General features: G+C 36.8%; 1 protein-coding gene across 1 annotated transcript in view; it reads right to left on the bottom strand.

Annotated features, from left to right (window-relative positions):
* GLIPR1L1 (GLIPR1 like 1) overlaps positions 1-22,993 on the bottom strand; it is a 40,217-nt gene that overhangs the window by 6,533 nt on the left and 10,691 nt on the right. Inside the window, exons 2-5 of the mRNA XM_040233982.1 lie at positions 11,736-11,981; positions 8,728-8,828; positions 3,552-3,637; positions 2,977-3,131 (exon numbers count right to left, since the gene is read on the bottom strand). Coding sequence (XP_040089916.1) covers positions 2,977-3,131; positions 3,552-3,637; positions 8,728-8,828; positions 11,736-11,981 — 588 coding nt within the window. The remainder of the gene's footprint in view (positions 1-2,976; positions 3,132-3,551; positions 3,638-8,727; positions 8,829-11,735; positions 11,982-22,993) is intronic.

Genomic DNA, 22,993 nt, shown 5'->3' with positions numbered 1-22,993 from the left:
AAGGATGCTCTTTTCTTGGGGCCATTTGTTGATTCTGCGCCCAGGCCTAGGGCTGAAAAAGTGGGCTTTGTCCAGGAAGAAGTCACTTCTTGGTAAACAGAGAAACCAGCAGAGCGTTTATTGCCCTTAAAGAACTAGAGAGATAAAATTGGAGAATTGAGTAGTTCAAGATCCAGGTGGGAGGTAGAGGTGGAGGAAATAAACCCAAGACATGCCCACTTTGTAACTTTGAAACTGTGAGAGGTAAGGGGTTAAACACCTAGGTAAAAGCCTTTGGAAATCATAGTAGCTATTTCAGTAATTTCTCCGTGTTAAAGCAATGAGAAAAACAGTGAGAAAAAAAAAAAGCAGTAAGAATTGGAGTTCAAAAATCACTAGGTAAAGGCAACAGTGAACACACCCGTCTCCCATTGGAAAGCCTTGGAAGTCTCTGTTCTTGGAACAGAGCAAACAGAGGTAGACCACAACTTAGGTAAATTCTAAACCAGCTTTGACCAGGTTGTGTTTGGATTAAGATGACCCACCCTAACTCTATCTGTTCAGTAGAGGAAAAGATAGAACTCTCCTTTTTTTGTTTCACACCATATTATTAGGTATTTAACTTCTTAGGCACACCAAGTGTTTCCACAATCTACTGCTGTGGAACAAAATTCCAAAATTTAATGGCTTAAAATGGTTAACAATTTGCTACTATTTCTCACAATTACCTGGGTTGGCAGACTCTACTAGGGAGTTTCTCTCCTATATTTAGTGTCATCGGGTTAAAGGATGTGGCTGCATTTAGCTGTTGCTCACATTTGGGGTTGAAACAGAAAGGTGCCCTCTCCTCATCCAGGGCCTGACCTCTTCAGTGGGAAAGGATGCATTTTTAGATATGCTGGATAGCTTTCAAAAGAGCAAAAGCCAAAGCTGCCAGTTTTCTTAAAGGTGTGGCTCAGAAATGGCACATCAAGTCCTTATTCAAGGAGAGGAGAAACAGTCTGGGCTTCTTGATGGGAGGAGTGGTGTGCATGGAGAGGAGGGAGGAATCATTTATGGTCATATTTAAGGACATCAAGAAACAGAACATGCTACCAAAATGAAGAGAAAAAACAATCTTGAAACTAGAAACAGACTCACAGGTAATCTGGATGCTGGGGTTTTTTAATAGGGAATTTGAGTGTGTAATAATGGAGCTGACTGTGCCAAAAGGGGACTGACCAAAGATATTGTAGAAGAGAAAGGCAAGAGCCAGATCACACTTGGGTTTGTTGGCCTCAATGCATAGAACCTGATTTTCCTTTTGTTGCAAAAAGAAGCAATTGAATTTTAAGAAAAGTGGTTTTATCTGATATTTTATTTTGTTTTCTCTCCCCCGCCCCACGCCAGGGGGAGTGAAACAACTTGGAACAGTAGGAAGAGAAGTGGGGAGGCTGCACTAGTTCAGGCAAGAAATGGCAGTGATCTGGATCCTGGTAAGGAAGGGGAAGTGAAAGAAAAAGACTATCACTTTATTTTTGTATCTTGTAGACTAGAAAACTTCGCAGTTTAGAAATATAAGCTACTTTGAATGTAATCTCATTTTAGAGAGACCATGCTTTCAATTTATTCTTTTTTTTTCTCTTTTTAAATTGGAGTATAGTTGCTTTCCTAGCATCAGAGTCTTTTCCAATGGGTCAGCTCTTTGCATCAGGTGGCTAAAGTATTAGAAGCTCAGCTTCATCATTAGTTCTTCCAATGAATATTTAGGGCTGATTTCCTTTAGAATTGAATGGTTTGCTCCTGCAGTCCAAGGGACTCTCAAGAATCTTCTCCAGCACCACAATTCAAAAGTATCAATTCTTCGCTACTCAGCTTTCTTTATTGTCCAACTCTCACATCCGGACATGACTACTGGAAAACCATAGCTTTCACTAGATGGACCTTTGTCGGCAAAGTGATGTCTCTGCTTTTAATATGCTGTCTAGGTTTGTCATTGCTTTCCCTCCAAGGAGCAAGCATCTTTAATTTCATGGCTGTAGTCACTGTCCATAGCGATTTTGGAGGTAAAGAATCCACCTGCCAATGCAGGAGAACGAGGCAGCAGAGGATGATGGTTAGATAGTATCAACAACTCAGTGGACCTGAATCTGAGCAAACTCTGGGAGATAGTGGAGGACAGAGGAGCCTGGCGGGCTACAGTCCATGGGTTCGCGAAGAGTTGAACACGATGTAGGGGCAAACAGCAGCATAGTTGCTTTACGATGTTGTTTTAGTTTCTGCTCTACAGCAAGTGAGTCAGCTATATGTTTACATATGTCTTCTTCTTTTTGGATTTCCTCCCCATTCAGGTCGCCAAAGAGCATTGAGTAGAGTTCCCCGTGCTGTACAGGAGTTTCTCATTCGTTATCTCTTTTGCACACGGTGTCAATAGAGTGTGTATGTCAGTCCCAGTCTCCCAATTCATCCCACCCCCGCCCCTTTCCCCCTTGGTATCCATACACTTGTTCTCTACATCTGTGTCTCTGTTTCTGCTTTGCAAATAAGATCATCTATGAAAATAAAAATAAACAAATGGCACCTAATTAAACAAAGGCTTTTGCACAGCAAAGCAAACTATACACAAGACGAGAAGACAACCCTCAGAATGAAAGAAAATATTTGCAAATGAAGCAACTGATAAGGTATTAATCTCTGAAATATACAAACAGCTCAATATCACAAACCCCAATCAATTTTTTTACTTGAAGTATACATGAATATGGAATCATACATAGCTCATAATTGGAAAGATTGATGAGCTATTTCAAAGTGAATACACCTAGATAACCACAGCATAGGTCCAGAAAGTCCTCTGGTATACTTTTCTAATGACTAACTCCTCTTTCCTCTCCAAAAGTAACCGCTATCCTGACTCTAAACATAGATTAGTTTTGTATGGCTTTGAACTGTATATAAGTGGAATAATTTAATCTGCATTTTTGTGTCTGTCTTCTTTTGTGGCACCGCATCTTTTACAGTTTTTAAATTATCTCTTCTCTTCACCCCCTTCACTCGGTCCTCAAACAGGAATTTATGCTTATCCTTAAAAAGTAACTTTGTACTGGGAACTTGTCTGTCTGCTCTGAGAATCAAAAATTTATACTTAAGTCTTTGTCCTGAGAACCAAAAGACTGATGAAGGAAGAAAAAACATGTTGGCTGTAAATCACAATTAGTTTGGACACTGATTCAGGTATTACTTCTGAGTGAGGCACTATTTAATAATAACTAGTAAAAGGAGGTAGAAGGGAAGCAAACACAACTAAGAACAACATGCCAGTCGATAGCATTTTGGGTGTGGCAGCATTCGCTCTGCTATACCTTACTCCTTCCAGGCTTTTGGCCTGAGAGAAAATACTCACTGACAAAGGGAGGGATCATCTGGATTGAAATATGATCATTTATGACAAATGCTTTGTATCATCAAACAGCAGCAATCAAATTTTATCTTCTCTTATAACATTGAGGATCCTAATTTAAAAATATAATGAATTTCTGGTAACTTTGTTTTCCAAGAAAATGCCCTGATTATTTTGTTTCCCGTTTTCTTACGGCAGAGTTTGTTTTTGCAAGTATCTCCTTCACACATAGAGCAGGGTGTTCCAGTCCTGTAAGGGGACTTATTTAGATAGTTTCCTCTGTAAAAAAGAGACACAGTGATTAGCTAAGTAGTTATTAATGTCTCTAATTTTGTGTATGCATTTATGCAAGTTGTTTTGGTCCCCAACCATGAATATTGACAAGGAAAATAACAACATAAGTCCCAATTTTGTGCTTTTTTCTTTACAAAAGAAATTATTAAACTATTAAAGTAACTATTAAAATGATTCTTTACAGGGTATCCCCAATCCTTGTAGCAGTTATATTCTTGAATATTCTCTAGGACACAAGTTAGATGCAAACTCAATATAATTATGTGTGTGACAGCACAGAGACTTTGCTATAAACACTAATTATCTGCTGATTTTTTAATGGAATAAAGAAATTTGAATCACTCATGAAAACATAGGTTTTATAGTTTATTTTATTATTATTTTTTATTTATTTATTTTTTCTAATTTATTTATTTTTTATTTTACTTTACAATTCTGTATTAAAAACACAGTATCATACTAGTTTGATTATGTACCAGAAAGATTTGGCAGTTATTTTGCCTAATTTTCAGGAATATAAGCTGATACATGGTAACAAGTCTCTCTTTTTTCTTTTCCCACTTTCATGTCTGTGGAAGACTTTATAAACTGTTACTCATCTAGAGTACACAAAGAAAAACATAAGAACATGACTTGTATTCCTTTAAAGAATATGCCGCAATTTATTTATTCATTCAACTGTTGATGGATATCGGGTTGTTCCAGTTTTGGGTTATTACTAGTAAAGTTACTATGCATATTTTGATCATTCAGATATGTCTTTATATGGCTATACATTTCCTTGGATATATACCTAGGAATGGAATGAATAGATCACGTAGTAGGTGCATATTTAACTGGTAAAGAAACTATGACAATGTTTTTTACAAAGCAGTTGTAGCACTTCATATTTCCACCAGCAGTGTGTGAGAAGAGAAAATGTTTAGCCATTCTGATTATTGTGTCATGGTATTTACTGTGGTTTTAATTATATGCAGAGGACATCATGAGAAACGCCAGGCTGGAAGAAGCACAAGCTGGAATCAAGATTGCTGGGAGAAATATCAATAACCTCAGATATTCAGATAACACCACTCATATGGCAGAAAGTGAAGAGGAACTAAAAAGCCTCTTGATGAAAGTGAAAGAGGAGAGTGAAAAAGTTGGCTTAATTAAAGCTCAACATTCAGAAAACTAAGATCATGGCATCTGGTCCCATCACTTCATGGAAAATAGATGGGGAAACAGTGGAAAGAGTGTCAGACTTTATTTTTTGGGGCTCCAAAATCACTGCAGATGGTGATTGCAGCCATGAAATTAAAAGACGCTTACTCCTGAAGGAAAGTTATGACCAACGTAGATAGCATATTGAAAAGCAGAGACATTACTTTGCCCACAAAGGTGCGTCTAGTCAAGGCTATGGTTTTTCCAGTAGTCATGTATGGATGTGAGAGTTGGACTGTGAAGAAAGCTGAGTGCTGAAGAATTGATGCTTTTGAACTGTGGTGTTGGAGAAGACTCTTGAGAGTCCCATGGACTGCAAGGAGATCCAACCAGTCCATTCTGAAGGAGATCAGTCCTGGGTATTCTTTGGAAGGAATGATGCTAAAGCTGAAACTCCAGTACTTTGGCCACCTCATGTGAAGAGTTGACTCATTGGAAAAGACTGATGCTGGGAGGGATTGGGGGCAGGAGGAGAAGGGGACGACAGAGGATGAGACGGCTGGATGGCATCACTGACTCTAAGGACGTGAGTCTGAGTGAACTCTGGGAGATGGTGATGGACAGGGAGGCCTGGAGTGCTGCAATTCATGGGGTCACAAAGAGTCGGACACGACTGAGTGACTGAACTAGAACTAGTACTTTACAGAAAAAATTTTAGTACTGGTATAATGTCGCTGCTGCTGCTGCTACTAAGTTGCTTCAGTTGTGTCCGACTCTGTGCGACCCCATAGGCGGCAGCCCACCAGGCTCCCCTGTCCCTGGGATTCTCTGGGCAAGGACACTGAAGTGGGTTGCTATTTCCTTCTCCAATGCATGAAAGTGAAAAGTGAAAGTGAAGTCACTCAGTTGGGTCCGACAAAAGTGAAGTCACTCAGTTGGGTCCGACTCTTTGCGACTCCATGGACTGCAGCCTACCAGGCTCCTCCATCCATGGGATTTTCCAGGCAAGAGTACTGGAGTGGGGTGCCATTGCCTTCTCCGGGTATAGTGTTACATATAGGCTTTTCATAGATACACTTTATTAGATTTAAGACGTTCCCTTGTATTTTTAATTATCTGAGAACTTTCATCAAGAATGAATGAATGTTTGACTTTTTCTCAGTCTATTGAGATCATATAACCTTTATTTATAGGTTGATTAATATGGTGAATTACACTGATTTTAGAATATTAAAACAATTCTAAATTACTGGAACAAACTCCCTTTGGATAAGATGTATGATGCTTTTACTGTATAGGATTCAGCTGCTAAATTTTGTTTAGAATTTTTCTACCTATGTTCATAAGAGATATTGAATAAGATATGAATAGGTATTTCTCCAATGAAGAATGCAGATGGCCAACAGGAACATGAAAAGATGCTTAACATTGCTAATTATTAGAGAAATGGAAATCAAAACTGCAATTAAGTATCACCTCACACCAGTCAGAATGGCTATCATGAAAAAGTCTGCAAACAGTAGATGCTGGAGAGGGTGTGGAGAAAAGGGAAACTTCCTACAATGTTGGTGGGAGCAAAAATTGGTACAACCACTACAGAGAGCAGCACAGAAGTTCCTTAGAAAACTAGAAACAGCTATCATATGATCCTACAATCCCACTCCTGGGCATCTACCTGGAGAAAACCATAATTCAAAAAGACAAGTGCCCTGCAGTTTTTTGCAGCACTATTTACAATAGCCAAGACATGGAAGCAATGTAAATGTCCATCAACAGATGCCTGGATAAAGAAGATACAATCTATATCTATCTATCTATTAATGTCTTTCTATCTATATATTTGAATCACTTTGCTGGGCAATTGAAAGTAACACAACGTTGTGAATCAGCTGTACTTCAATAAAATTAAATTACTTCTGCACAGATTAGAAAAAAAAAAAAAGAGATTGCTCTGTAGTTTTCACTTTATTTCTCCTTTGTAATTTGTGTCTCTTGAAGGGCTATTGTTTGCTATAAAATCTACAATATCTGATATTAACATAGATCCTGCTACTTTCTTTCTAAGAATGTTAGTATAGTAAAACTTTCCCCATCCTTTTACTTTTAATCTACTTGTATCTTTTAATTGAAATATACTTCTTATAGGTAGCATATAATTGCATCTTGATTTTTTTATACCATCATCCAGTCTTTGCCTTTTTATTTGGGTATTTGTATTTACATTTGATGTGATTATTAACATAGATTTAAGGCTATCAGATCTTATTTATTCTATTTGTCTCATCTGTCCTTTGTTCCTTTATTTCTTTTTCTGCTTTCCTTTGGATTAATGGAATTGTTTTTTTAGATTTAATTTTACCTGCTTTGTTGGCTTATTTGATTTTACTGTCGGTTTGTTATATGAGTGGCTACTTTAGGGTTTATAGTATGCATCTTTTACTTATCACAGTCAAGTTAAATTATTCCTCTTAACATTGACTAGAAGAACCTTAAAGGAATTCACATCCATTTTCTCCTCTCAGCCTTTATGCCATCATTATCACAGATTTTAACTTTACCTATGTTATAATCTTCACAATACATTTCAATTATCTTTGGTTAAATAATTATCTTTTGAAAGGCAAAAATAAGGAGAAAACATCCTATGTATTTACCTATATAGTTACCGTTTCCAGTGGTTCAAACATATTTCACTTTTATTTTTGAAAAATGTTTTCACAGAATATAGTGTCCTTAGTCAACAGGTTTTTTTTTTTTTTTTTCCTTTCTGTATTTAAAGATATTTCTGTCTTCTCTCTTGCATTGTTTCCAGTGAGAGATCTGGAAATCCTTATCTTTGCTCATCTGTATGTAACACATCTGTATTTTCTGATTGTTTTTAAGATTGTCTCTTTATTACTGGCTTTGAAAGGTTTCATTAGAAGGTGAATTGGTATAGTTTACTTCACCTTTCTTGTGATTGGGGCTTGCTAGATTTCTTGGTTCTATGAGTTTGTAATTTTCCTTAAGTATGCAAAGTTTTGGGCCATATTTCTTCAAATGTTTTTCTGTCCCTTCCTCATTCAGGAAATCAATTCCCTCTAAAGTTATCTCACAGCTAACTGATGCTCTTTTTATCACTTTTTTTGCTTTTTTGGATTCTTTTTTTCTCTGTGTATTCTGCCATGGATGGTAAAAATAAGTGTTCTACAATTTCTTTGGTATTTATAAAAACTGTACTCTACCCCAAACTTTTAGGCCATCTATTTGTCATTCTTGTTTTCACTTGTTACTGAGAGGGAATGGAAGAAAATATAGAAAGAGATATACACATTTGTATCTCTCCATGGCAACTTTCACAAATATCATGTCCTTTTTGCCAAGCCTGTATGTTTATTCTTAGCCTATATTTTAATCTTTTCTGCATTTTATTTTTACATTTTTGTTAAAGTGTTGGATTATTAACTGACTTAATCTTATTCCTTGTACAGATATGCTGAATTTGAGGTCCAGAATTTCACTTTTGGAGACTCTCACTAGGCTTTTGTTATATTTCATTTAGATATGCAATTTCCAGCAAGGCAGCCAAAAACTTTTGGTACTCTTTTCTTAGAAGAATGTGCCTCTCACTCTCATTCTCAATCATTTACTCATTCAATTATATTAGCATCTGCCAAACTATTTTGCATTCCAGTATTTAAATATTACTGTGGCAATATCTATTTTCTTACTTAAGAAATGATCTCCATCACTTCCTCTCTCAAGTTTAAATCATTCATGATCAGCATAATTTTTCACACATTCTCTTTTATTTTATCTTTTGATTAGCATTATAGAGGGAGACTGTGCTTATCAAAAATGTATTTGTCTCTTTAGCATAGCATTATACTTTTGAAAACAATCGATTAACACGTATTTCAACTTAAAATATTTTTAATAGCAAAATAACTTACCTAGGTCCATAGTTACATACAAATAGTACAGTGTCAGAGCTCCCAAGTTTTGGACAAATTCCAACTGCACAACCAACTTTATATGAATGGGCCCAAACTACCTATAAAGAAAGGAATTTTTAAAAAAATATGCAAAACAACTCTACACAAACAGTGCATTATCGGAACAGACATAATCTTTGCCATGCTAGAAAAAATGAATATACTTAAATATTTATTGTCTGTTTTCTTTCTTAATTTCTAAGGTTGAATTTAATTTTGTTAAAGCTGCATTCACGAGGCCACCTAACTAGGTTTTCCTCACTGGCTGTTTTCATAAATCAAAATGTGTCACGGCTCACTGATCCAGGATCGCCCAAAGCAGATGATCCTCCTTCTTATGCATCGTCAGAAGGTCAATGGTAGCCCAGCTGCTACATCATAACGCCTACATTCATTCACTTCACCTCATCACATGATATGCATTTTATCATCTCACATCATCACAAGAGGAAGAAAGGTGAGTACAGCATAATAAGATATTTTGAAAGAGAGAGGCCACATTCAGGCAACCTTTATTAAAGGATATTGTTATAATCGTCCTAATTTATTACTAGATATTGTTACTCTCTTGCATGCAGGTGTGCTAAGTCACCTCAGTAGTGACTCTTTGGACTGCAGCCTGCCGTGCGATTTCCCAGGCAAGAATCCTGGAGTGGGTTGCCATGCCCTCCTCCAGGGATCTTCCCGACCCAAGGATTGAACCCACGTTTCTTACCTCTGCATTGGCAGGTGTGTTATCCCTAGTGCCACCTGGGAAGCCCATTGTTAATCTCTTACTGTGCCTAATCTACACATTAAACTTCACCATTAAGTATATATGTGTAGGGAAAACATAGTAGGGTTTGATACTATCTGAAGTTTCAGGCATTTACTGTGTCCTTTACAGATATGTGGGAGGAACTATTGTATTGAATTCTGCTTGTTAGCAGGATACCTGACATTTGAGTCCATTATCTGTTTTCCCATCAGAAGCCAAACCACATTCTTTGCAAAGAACATCCATCCTGAGAATTTCCGCTCTTAAACAGCGTTCTGTTATTGGACAAAGAGTGATTAGAAGGGAGGCAGGAAACTGCTAATTTCTCTGTTCTGTGCACCTCTGAGAAAAATGACTTTCTTTAAGACACTATATATTCATTCAACTTGAGAAGATGAGTCAGCTTGGAGAATAAAGTTAGCTTTTTCTGTTGCCTATAGGGGCCTTTCTAAGAGCTCAGTGCCATGTCTAGGATTAGTTTAGCTAAAAAGTGACTTCCTTTTCTCATCAAAAACTCTCACCCAAAATTACCAAAAGAATTGGAAAATGATAGGAAATAATGTTTTTCAAGGTACTGAACATCAGGCAACAATGATGATGCCCCTGAGAGTTGGAGGGAAAAGACGTCTCAGCTTACTGTACTGAGTGAGTTTCCAGGCTGTGGCTGGGGGTTAGGGTGGTGGAGAAGTCAGGAGAAGCTTGATGGAATCACAGAGTTGAACAACAGAGCTGAGTGTCTGGGGAGACCAACAAGCAGGAGTCCAGGAGGGCTGAAAATCTTCTAGTGACACAACTGTGGAGGTCTGTAGGGGGTCCTCACCATCAGTTCCTCAGAGCACTAATCACAGCATGCATGTGAAAAAACTCCCCCTGGCCTGGAAAGGCATTGCGTATAAAAACTAGAGGGAGGGATGCAGAAGCTTACATAGGGCCAGCAATTGGAATAGTGGGCTAGTTACCACTAGTAAGACTGGAAAATTCCATAATTTCTGGGGCATCCAGTAGAGTGTACAGAAGAAACCTGCCTCACTGATGAGAGAGAATTAGCTCAAGACTCACTACTGCTTTAATTTCATCTAACACGTTTCAAAAGCAGAAACCAAAAGGGACAGACAAATTCCAAATAACTATATCCCAGAAGACAGTTAAGAATACTTCTAGGTATGTATATAAATCCAGCACCCAACATTTACAAACTTGGCAAGATTTACAAACTTGGGACTATACCCAGCATGAAAAGAAGCAGGAAAATTTAACTAATAATGAGGAAGGAAAGTCAGTCAACTGTGGGAAAACTACAAGTGGCCTTCTATATGGGCAACTGGGCTCTGGGAAGACAAGAGCGAAGGATAGACAGACATAGTTTTAAAAGAATGACTACAGTGGGATATTACTCAGCCATAAAACAGAGTGAATTTGAATGAACTGTATATTAGCACATATATATGCAATCTAAAACATGGTGCTGATGAGCCCATTTGCAGGGCAGCAATAGAGATGCAGACATACAGGACAGACTTGTGGACACAGCAGGAAAAGGAGAGGGTCGGACGAATTGAGAGAGTAGCATCAAAACATCCGCACTAGCATATGTAAAATAGCTATGGGGAGTTTCTGCGTAACACAGGGACCTCACCCCCGTGTACTGTGACAACGCAGAGGAGTGGGGTGGGGATTGGGGTGGGAGGGAAAGGGGAAGGCGATTTTGCAGACGTATGGCTGATTCATGTTGTACAATGAGACCAACACAACACTGTAAAGCAATTATCCTCCAATTAAAAGATAAATTTTAAAAATGGCTAACATTTTTCCAAATGTAATTTAAACTCTAAACCTATAGTGCCAAGAAGCTCAGTAAACTGCAGCACAAGAGACATGAATAAAAGTGAAAATTTTTGAAATTGCTTGAGATGTGTAATAAAGGAAAAAATTTAAGGCAGTCTGGGAAACCAAGGTACATTACATAGAGAGGAATAAATAAAAGAATTACAGTAGATTTCTTGTTGGAAACAGTGCAAGTGACATGATAATGGAGTAAGATTATTAAAGAAAAAAAAACTTATTACATAAAATTTTTTCCAGTAAAAATATCTTCCAAATGAAGGTAAATTTTCCAGATATTTAAGAGAAACTCTAAAGGAAGTGCTAAAAATTTGTCTTATGATTAAAATATGTATATATAAGAATTAATAAAATCTGAGATATTTACCTGTGTATAATGGCCACAAATTTTGGAACATGATCTTGTATTAAACGTATAAGAATTTCTTTCATCATACCACATACTTAGAGTAGATTGTGGTGAAAATAAGGTTAATGGACCTATCCAGAAATTTTCTCCAACAAAAGGAAAATTTGGATGGCATTGAAATAATTGTGATAAACAGGAAGTGTTGCCGTAATTGCAGTTGTGTGCCCATGTTTCAGCAGTCTTTGCTAAAGCTTTATCCCAACTCTGAAAGATAAAAATAATTTACATTGAATTGTGTAGATTTATCTGGGTTAAAGTTATTCTAATGACTATAATAAATTAATTTTTATGTAATTGTTTTTACTGAAACAGAGTTTTTAGTATTTATTATGTTCACAATTATTTTTATTTGGTTTTGTTTCAGAAGCACTTACTTAGTACCCACTGTATGTCAGTTCATTTTTTACTTTCACCTAGCAGTGAAAGTAGCACTTTCACCTAGCACTGGGCCTGGCCCAGTGAGACACTGAACAAATACAATTGAATGTGATTTAAAGAAGTTTGAGTTCACAATCTAGTAATTGAAGAAGGTTACACAGACATATCATAAGTAAACTATGAGAACACATTTATAATTAAAAAGAGAAAAAGTCTCTTAGCACACTAAGAATAGAATTTCCTTAATTTGATCAAGAGTATCTACAAAAGAAAAACAAAATCCTATAATAAGCATTAATATATAGAGATAAAATATTTAAAGCTTTCCCTTAAGATTGACAGTGAAACACAATGTCTCATTATTTCTGCTTAAAATTGTTCTGGAGTTTAGGCAGTATAAAAAAAAGGGGGAGATATAAGTATATAAGACAAGATATAAACTGTATAATGATTGGATTATCACATTATTTACAGGTGGCATGCCTGGGTACATAAAAAATTCAAGTGACTATAGGAAGAAACTTATAAGTAATAAGTAAATTTATCAAAGTTGTCAGATACCAGGAGGAGGAATAGATACAAAATTGTATTTCCATATACACTCCAGAATCTAATAGCTTCAAAAATATCAAATATATATAATTAAATCTAATAAATCATGTAAAGAATTATCTCCAAACTGAAAACTACAAACATTACTAAGAGAAGTTTTAAAAGACAAATAAATGGAGAGATATTAAATATTCATGGGATGGAAAATTCCATACATACTGTAAAAAATATTGGTCTTGACTTGAATATATTTGTTATGAAAATCTAAGGTTTTTGAGGGGGATGCAAAATGATTATAAAATTTTTATGAAAATTCAAAGAACCAACAATAGTGAAGACAACCTTTAAAAAGCAAAAGAAAGCTAGAGGATTTATTTTACTCATATCAAGGCATCATAGAGCTACATTAAGACATTGTAGTATTGACAGGAGGGTAGACAAATAGCCCAGTGAAACAAAAAAGAGTCTAAAATAATTACTGACTGAAGTGGACAATGTCTTACACTAGGTATTATTAGCAAAAGATGACTTTTAAAAATGTTTTCATTTTAAGCTAATTGTAGTTTCACAAGAGGTTGAGAAATAGTACATAAAGATCCTGCTAAGTGTCACACTGTTTCCCAGCTGGCGTTTTATATAGATAGAGCACAAGGAGAAAATCAAGAATCTGACATTGCTACAACCAACAGACCTTAAGATTTCAATCGTTTTACATACATTTATTTGTGTGCGTAATTTTATGCAATTTTACCACATAGGTAAACTGAAATGACCATCTCCACGATCAAGATATATAACTCATCACAATGACAATCCCTCATGTTAACCCTTTAAAGTCGTACTCCCTCACTCGATTCCTAATTCCTGACAATCACTAATATGTTCTCCATCTCTTTAATTTTGTCATTTTAAGAATATTATATGAATAGAATCCAATAGTATGTAACCATTTTGAGGCTTTTTACTTTTCATATGTCAATTGTTTATTCCTCTTTATGCTGAGTGGTATTCTATGGCATGGAGGAACCACAGTTGATTTAATCCTCACCTATTGATGGAAATTTGGATGTTTGGGCTATTACAAATAAAGTTGATGTGAACATACGAGAATAGGTTTTTGAGGAGCAATAAATTTTCTTTTTCACAGAAAAAAGGTAGAGGAAAAAGTACCCAGAAATGGATCATTGAGTCATATGATAAGTTTAATACATTTATTGTTTAAGATCTAAAATACCAAAATATTTTTTTCAGAGTGGCTGTACCACTTTACATTTCTTTCCGCAAAGTAGGACAGATATAGTTCCTCTATATCAGTGGTCCACAACCTTTCTTGCACCAGGGACCAGCTTTGTGGAAGACAAGTTTTCCATGGACTAGTGGTGGGAGGGATGGTTTGGGGATGGTTCAAGTGCATTACAGGGGCTTCCCTGGTGACTGAGATGGTAAAGAATCTGCCTGCAATGCAGGAGACCCCGGTTTGGTCCTTGGGACAGGAAGATCCCCTGGAGAAAGGTATGGCACCTCACTCTAATATTCCTGCCTGGAGAATTTCATGGATAGAGGAGCCTGGAGGGCTATAGTCTATGGAATCGCAGAGTCGGACACAACTGAGTGACTAAAACACTTTCACTGTCTAAGTGCATTACATTTATTGTGCACTGAATTTCTATTATTATTATATTGTGTTCTATGAGACTCTAGTATCACCACTGATCTGAGAGGAGATGGAGCTCAGGTGGTAATGCCAGAGATGGGGAGTGACTGTAAATATAGATTAAGCTTCAATCACTCCCTGCCTGCTGCTCCCCTCCTGCTGTGTGGCCTGCTTCCTAATAGGCCATGGAGTGCTACTAGTCCATGGCTCAGGGATTGGGGACCCCTGCTCTATATCCTCTCCAGTATTTCGTATTGTCACTATTTCTATTTTAGCTCTTCTAATTGATGTGTGGTGATTTCACTTTGTGGTATTAATTTTCACTTCCCTAATGGCTAATAATGTTGAAAATATTTTCATGTGCTTATTTTCCATCTGCATATCCCTGAGGTTAAATGTCTGTTCAGTCTTTTGTTCATTTTCTAATTGAATTGTTTGTAATTTAATGTTGAGTTTTCAGAGTTCTTTATATATTATAGACAGGAGTGATTTCTGAGATATGTCGTGTGTACGTATTTTCTGCTAGTTTGTAGCTGTCTTTTCATTTCTTAGTAGGGTATGTGAAACAAGTGAAGTCACTCAGTCGTGTCCAACTCTTTGAAACCCCATGGACACCAGGCTCCTCCGTCCATGGGATTTTCCAGGCAAGAGTCCTGGAGTGGGTTGCCGTTTCCTTCTCCAGGGAACTTCCCGACCCAGGGATCGAACCCAGGTCTCCCACATTGTAGACAGACGCTTTCCATCTGAGCCACCACTTGATCTTAGCCAAAAGGCCAAGAAGGGTATATATATACATATTTTTTGGTGTACTTGGGGCATGTGGGATCTTAGTTCCCTGACCAGGGGATCAAAACTGCACCCTCTGCATTTGAAGGGCAGAGTCTTAACCACCGGGCTTCCCAGGTGACCCAGTGGTAAAGAATCCACCTGCAAATGCAGGAGACTCCGGAGACTTGGTTTTAATTCTTGGGCTGAGAAGATTCTGGAGTAGGAAATGGCAACTCACTCCAGTATTCTTTCTTGGAAAATTTCATGGAGAAGAGGAGCCTGGCAGGCTACAGTCCATGGGAATGCAGAGTCAGACATGACTGAGCATACATGCACAACAACTAGACTGTCAGGGAAGTCCATGAAGTATTTTAAAGAGCCAAAAGATGTTGATTTTATGAGGTTCTTTTATAGCTTGTGATTTTGGCATCATGTATAATCAAAGTAACCAAACATATTAGGAGGCCTCCACTAGCTATAGATTCTGAGGATTTTCTCTACTTTTCTTCTAAACATCTTACAGGTTTTTTTTCCATTTAATTTCATGTTTCCTTTAGTGTTAATTTTTGTATCAGGTGTAAAGTTTAAAGTTCAGCTTTTGAAATTTTGCTTATTGTATCAAACATGTATATTATTTTTTTAAATTTTATTGAGATTTTTTTTCTTTGATCATTTTTAAAGTTGAAATATAGTTGATTTAAATGATGTGCTAATTTCTGCTGTCTAGCAATTTATGGTTTAGAGTATGGTCATCTTGATTAACATTTCATGGGCACTGGATAAGAATGTCTATTTATTCTCCAGTTGTTGAGTGAAATGGTCTATATAAATGTCAATTAGATCCTAGTTGGTTAATGGTATTGTTGAGTTCTTGTATGTCCTTGCTGATTTTGAGTATGATTGTTGAAATGAGAGTGTTGAAATCACCATATGTAACTGCAGACTCTGCTATTTCTTTTTTCAGTTATATCAGCTTTCTTTCTTGTATGTTAAATGTCTCTTGTTTGAGGAATACACTTTTTTTTTTATAGCAATGTATTTGTGATGGGCTGATCATTTTATCATTATCTAATGTTTAATCTTATTTTCTGTCTCTGGTAATTTTTCTCTGAAATCCACTTTATTTGATATCAATGAAGCCACTTCTATTTCCTTTTGATTAATGTTTACATGACATGTCTTTCTCTACCCTTTTATTTTCAACATACCTATGTCCTATTTGAAAAGAATCTTTCAATTATAGCACATTGTTGGCTCATTTTTGTTTGCTTTTAATCCGTTCAACCAGTCTCTGTTTTTTAATTTGTGTCTTTATTTACATTTAATATCCTTGTTGATGTAAGTTCAAGCAAAATACCATTTTATTATTTATTTTTTGTTTGAGCTTTCTATTTTTCATTTCTGTTTAACATTTCCTGAATTCATGTGAATTACTGGAATATGACTTAGAATTCCACTTTGATTTATTTGCAGTGTGTTTCAGTATGTATCTTTATATAGATGCTTTAGCGGTTGCTATAGGTATTACATGGAGAAGGAAATGGCAACCCACTCCAGTGTTCCTGTCTGGAGAATCCCAGGGATGGGGGAGCCTGGTGGGCTGCCGTCTCTGGGGTCGCACAGAGTCGGACACAACTGAGGCGACTTAGCAGCAGCAGCAGCATAGGTATTACATAATATATGTAACATCACAAACTACTGGTGTCAGCATTTTACCAGTTTGAATGAAGTGTAGAAATATTACTTCCATATTATTTTGCCACTCCTTCCACCAATAACATAGCTGTCTTAAATACTTCTTCTATATAAGGAACCATATCAAACAATTTTTGCTTTAACTGTCAATCATAATTTAGAAAACATAAGAACAATTTGTTATATTTACTCAAAGTTTTATTCTTTTCTTTTTTTCTTCATTCCTGATGTTCCAAGAATCCTTGTCTTATCATTATCTTATTGTCTTAAGATCTTTCTTGTTTTTCTTTTAGAATAGGCCTGGTTATGACAAATCATCTTAGTTTTTCTGAATCTGAGAATGTGTTAATTTCTTCATTCCTAAAGTATATTTCACTATGCTTTAATCTTAGTAATCTTAGTTGACTTTATTCTTAGTAATCTTAGCTAACTTTTTCTGAAACTGAAATTAGAATTGAAGATGTTGTGCCACTTTCTCTGGCAACCATGGATTTGGATGAGAAAATTTGACGACATCGAAATTGTTATTCTCCTATAGGCAATGTATGCGTCTCTCCAACTACTTTAAAGCTTTTTTTGTTTTAGTCTCTGAAGTTTGATTATGATGCATCCTGGCATGAATCTCTTCGGGCTTATCATATTTGGTCTTTACTCAGAATTATTTTTTTATATCTTTATCCAAATTTTGGAAGTTCTCAGCCACTATTAGAATTTTTTCCTGCCCCTCCCAAATCTTTCTCCATTCCTTCTGGGACTCCAATGATAGGAATATTAGATATTTTGCTATTATCTCATAGATTCCTGATGAGGAATCTGATAAAAATGATTCATCATTTTTTAGTCTATTTTCTCTCTGTTCACATTTGGTAATTCCTACTTTCTGTTTCAAGTTCACTGATTTTGTTCCTTTGTTAGATTCATTGTCCATCCAATCATTTTTTGTTTTTTCTATTTTTTAGTTCTAAAATTTTCATTCAAATCCATAACTTTCATTTTCTAGCTGAGACTTTGTTTTTTTAAGTTTATTTTAAGCATTTTGCAATCAGTCCTTGAAGCATTTTTATGATGACTACTTTAAAATCCTTGTCAGATAATCCTAACATCTGTGTCATTTGGATGTTGGCATCCATTGGCTTTTCTTGTTCACATTGACATTTTCCTGGTTCTTGGCATGTGAGTGATTTTTTATTGTATCTTTGACATTTTGAGTTTTATGAGATTCTAGATCTTAGTCCATCTTCCTATTTTTTCAGGTCCTCACTGACACTGCTCAAATGGGGGCGGTCATCTTTATCACTAGTTGCTGGGTAAAAATCCAGGGTCCCTACATTCTCTTATTAACCCTGCTGTAGGGAGGGTTGTCTTCTCACTACTAGAAGGAAGTGAATATTGAGGCCCCCCCTTTGCTTCTGCTGATATTATCCCATTGGGAAAAGAAAGGGATACCTTGTTATCATCAGGTGAGAATGAAAGCCTAAGCTTCCTGTTTGACCTCTGTTGACACCTGGAAAAGAATGGGTATCGGTTGCCTCGGGATGAGGCTGGAGGTTCTGACTCCCCATATGGCCTCCATTGACACTGCTGGCGGGGGTTGCTGTGAGGACCACTTCATTACTGCTGGATGGTAGTAAAAGTCTAGGCTCCATGCTTGGCTCCTTCTGATGTCATGCTGGCTGGGAGAAGGAGGGGCACTTCTTTACTGCCTGGTGTGGGTGGGAAGCCTCCTCACTTGCCTTCTCTGGCACATCACTGGAGGACAGTAGGTGGGAGGGGTGCCTCGTACAGTGTCAAGAAAGGACAGTAGTCTAAGTCTTCCACCTGGCCTTTGTTGAAAAGGATAAAAAGCTTTCTTTCTTTTTTTCCCTCCATGTTCTTTGCCCAGAGTAGGATGTTTATTGTGCAAAAACAAAAACACTTCTGCCTTACTGGGCTGCCCCTTTCCTTATTCTCCAGCAAGAGAGGGCAGACTTCCTTCAGGCTTTTGTTTTCTTTATCCATTGGCATTTCAGGATTTCAGGCTTCTTTAGTATCCAGTCCAGAATACACCAGAGTCAAAAAGGAAATTCAGGGAACTCACCTTGTGTCATTCCTTGAGTCTTGCAGTTTCTAGTAGGTCTGTCTGCTTTTCTTAAACTTTAAGTCTTCTGATATTTGCTTTACATAAATATCCAAGGTTTTTAGCTATGCTTAATGGGAAGAACCTGGAGAAGGAAATGGCAACCCACTCCAGTATTCTTGCCTGGGAAATCTATGGACAGAGGAGCCTGGCAGGTGACAGCCCACGGGGTCACAAGAGTTGGGCACAACTGAGCCACTAAACCTAATGGGAAGAAAAAGCAAATGGACCTATTTCATTTTGTTGGGAAGGTAATTTTTAAAGTTTCTGGATCATTGTATTTCTTATTCCTATCTCTACAACTTCAAAAGAAGGCACTGCCAGTAGGTAGATCGATTTCCTCTAATTCCTTGACTCAAAAATTTTGGAATGACAGAACGCCTGAGTAGTTAAAACTGTAGATTGCTACCAGTAGGAGAATCATAGCCTTGAGCATAAAAATCTCAGAGGGAATGGTAGGACATTAGACTAGGAAGGAAGGATATCTAATATGGTTCTACCAGCCTTCATCAAGATTTCTATGCAATAGGACCACCATGGAAGCAGCAGCATGTCCAAATCTAGAGGAACAATATCCCTGGCATCCTAGTGATGACTAGCGTGGAGGATAAGAACGATTATTGACTTGATTTCTAAAGATGCTTCCTTTATCTTTTGGAATAAAGACTCCAGGTTTCTTTTGTGTGTGTAATAATGGTGGGAAAACAGTCCAAAAGTGTTAAAGATCTCATTTTAAACTTCTTTGTCAATGTGAGGACCAAAAATTACACTGAAGTTGATTTAAAGAAAATAAATGTTGTTATATTTCCATTTTAAGGCTGTAGATTTAAAATCATAGTATTAACTTCATTGGTTAACTTTCTATATTCTTTTTTTTCATCCTTTTAATCACTAATTTACTTCAAATTGCAAAAATTGTTGTATCAAAGATTTTGTTTTCAGTATCCAAGAGAGACTTCAGCAGTTTTCATAGGATGGTTCATAATTTACTCTTCTGAAAAATGAATAGACTGAGTGATGAATTCTCATATACCACCCCCTACCAAAAATTATATGAACTTGGAACAGGTAAAATACCACAAAGATACAGCCTCTACTTTTTTCTCATAGTTAATGTAAGGCAGATATAATTCCAGAAACAAACCAAGAAATCAGCAACAGCAAAGAAGTATTTCCAAGCCAGTTCTTTTCACTTAATATATTCCCAGCTATAGCTTTTATATAATTCATTCTTTCCTCAAACAGTCCAGCATATCTATAGCCTCTAGAAACCTTTACCTCCCCTTAAGCCTGTGAGAATCCTAGTTTTTTCCTGGACTGTTGGGAGATTTCTCTGCATTAAAAAGGAAAACTGATTAGCTTTAATCTGGTATATATTTTAAAAGAAAAAAATAGTAATAGTACATAGTTCAAACATGGAATAGCTTGTACCAAGTTATCCCCTATCCAAAGTGTGGTACAAAAGAAAATTATTCTGTCATTCTAATTAATACCTAGAATTACTAAGTATTATACCTAGTATTCAAATACCTAGAATTCAAATGTTAAACACTATGGCCTTGAAAGAGTAAGAATTAATATCTGATGGCTAAAGAATTATATTTATCAAAACATGTATTTCAAGTTAGTTCAAACATACATAATATGTATAAATTATAATTCCCTGGATATATGTATAACTAAAAACAGATATTCACATTTTAAAATTCCCAAGGACTCTATAATTATAGCTCATTTGTTTGACTGAACAATGTAATTAAAAAATTTTTCTAGAAAAAAATTTAATGACCCCTCAGATCTGGTAGTGCTTTTACCTAACACTTAATTAAATCTCTGGCCCTAAAGGAAAATTTTTATTGAGTAATATTCTGCCTTTACTTGTAAATGGAAGAATTTGACCTGCCTGTAGACATGAATCTCTGTAAAAAGGCTAATTACCTGTTATGCCTAGTAACTAATAATTCAAGTGCATTCTAGAAGTGCTTTTAATCATAAATGCTCATATAATGAATCACATCTATATAACGAGCTTCTCTATGTAAGGAGAAAGAAAAAAGCCTACTAAGAAATTCCTCAAATTAGAAACAAAAAAGTTTATAATAGTTTCATCATATAGAAAGTTCCCATATGGCTTGTTTTTAGGATATGCTCAGATAATCATGATGCTTCTCCTTGTGCTGTGGCAAGAAACATTATATTGTGCAGAGGATTGAAAGCAAGAGGATGTTGACAAGGGTCAGTGTGCTACTGAAGAATTTTATGCTATAGACAGAGAGGCTAAAAAGAATGTTCATCAATAAAAATAGGAATATATGAAATAAGGCAAATGACAAAAACAGTATGTTAAAAATAGATTTAGTAAGGTATAGTTGATATAGAAAAAAACTGTACATATTACCTGTGTACAATTTGATGAGTTTGGACATATGCAACACTCATGATATCATCCCCACAATCAAAGTAATGGACATATCAACACCTCCCAGTATTCATTTGCATCCCTTTGTGCTTTGTTGATTTTATGGTAAGAACACTCAAAAAATGAGATCTACTTTCTTCACAAATTGTAAAGTACACCATACATTATTGTTAACAATAAGCATTATACTATTTGGCAGATCTCTAGAATTTATCCATCTAATATAACTAAAACTTCGTACACTTGAATAACAGTTCCCTGATTTGTCCACCTCCTGGGCCCTGGCAATTACTGCTGAATTATCTACTTCTATGAGTCTATACTAGATACCTCCAATAAATGGATTCATACAATATTTGTCCTTCCATGACTGGTCTATTTCACTTAGAATCAGTTCAGTTCAGTTGCTCAGTCATGTCCGACTCTTTGCAACCCCATGGACTGCAGCACACCAGGCCTCCCTGTCCACCACCAACTCCTGGAGTCTACTCAAATACATGTCCATTAAGTCGGTGATGTCATCCAACCATCTCATCCTCTGCCGTCCCCTTCTCCTCCTGCCTTCAATCATTCCCAGCATCAAGGTCTTTGCCAATGAGTCAGCTCTTCGCATCAGGTGGCCAAAGTATTGGAGTTTCAGCTCCAGCATCAGTCCTCCCAATGAATATTCAGGACTGATTTCCTTTAGGATTGACTGGGTTAATCTCCTTGCAGTCCAAGGGACTCTCAAGAGTCTTCTCCAGCACCACAGTTTAAAAGCATCAGTTCTTCGGTGCTCAGCTTTCTCTATAGTCCAACTCTCACATCCATATATGACTACTGGGAAAACCATAGCCTTGAGAAGACAGACTTTTGTTGGCAAAGCAATGTTTCTGATTTTTAATAGGCTGTCTAGGTTGGTCATAAACTTTTCTTCCAAGGAGTAAGTGTCTTTTAATTTCATGGCTGTGGTTACCACCTGCAGTGATTTTGGAGCCCCCCCCCCAAATAAAGTCTGCCACTGTTTCCACTATTTCCCCATCTATTTGCCATGAAGTGATGGGACCAGATGCCATGACCTTAGTTTTCTGAATGTTGAGCTTTAAGCCAACTTTTTCACTCTCCTCTTTAACTTTCATCAAGAAGCTCTTTAGTTTTTCTTTGCTTTCTGCCATAAGGATGGTATCATCTGCATATCTGAGGTTCTTGATATTCCTCCTGGCAATCATGATTTTAGCTTGTCTTCATCCAGCCCAGCGTTTCTCATGATTTACTCTGCATATAAGTTAAATAAGCAGGGTGGTAATAGGTAGTCAGTATTAACTACAGGGTTTTAATCTGTTGAAACTGTCACTTCCAAAGCAGTTCCCTCTTCTTTGTTTATTTTGGCCTCCTCTGTTTGCAAGTCTCTTCAGTCTCTAATTTCTGGGCCACACTGGAGGAGACAGAGCTCCCACTGCGCATCCAGGAAACCAAGTGGCTGGGACTGGGGAGGTGATAAGACGCACTGCCCACCTGGGGAGATTGCACTCGCCAAGCACCTGGTCACCTGAGCTGCTTGGGCCTGGGAAGGGCAAAAAACTCAGGCCCAACTGTGTCTGTGCATTTGTGGAGTACCCAAGAAACTGTACTTGAGCAGCTTAGACCTGGGAAGT

The sequence above is a fragment of the Oryx dammah genome, unplaced genomic scaffold, assembly GCF_014754425.2.
Source record: "Oryx dammah isolate SB20612 unplaced genomic scaffold, SCBI_Odam_1.1 HiC_scaffold_29, whole genome shotgun sequence".
In the NCBI taxonomy this organism is placed as follows: domain Eukaryota; kingdom Metazoa; phylum Chordata; class Mammalia; order Artiodactyla; family Bovidae; genus Oryx; species Oryx dammah.
This window is presented reverse-complemented; position numbering and strand designations above follow the sequence as displayed.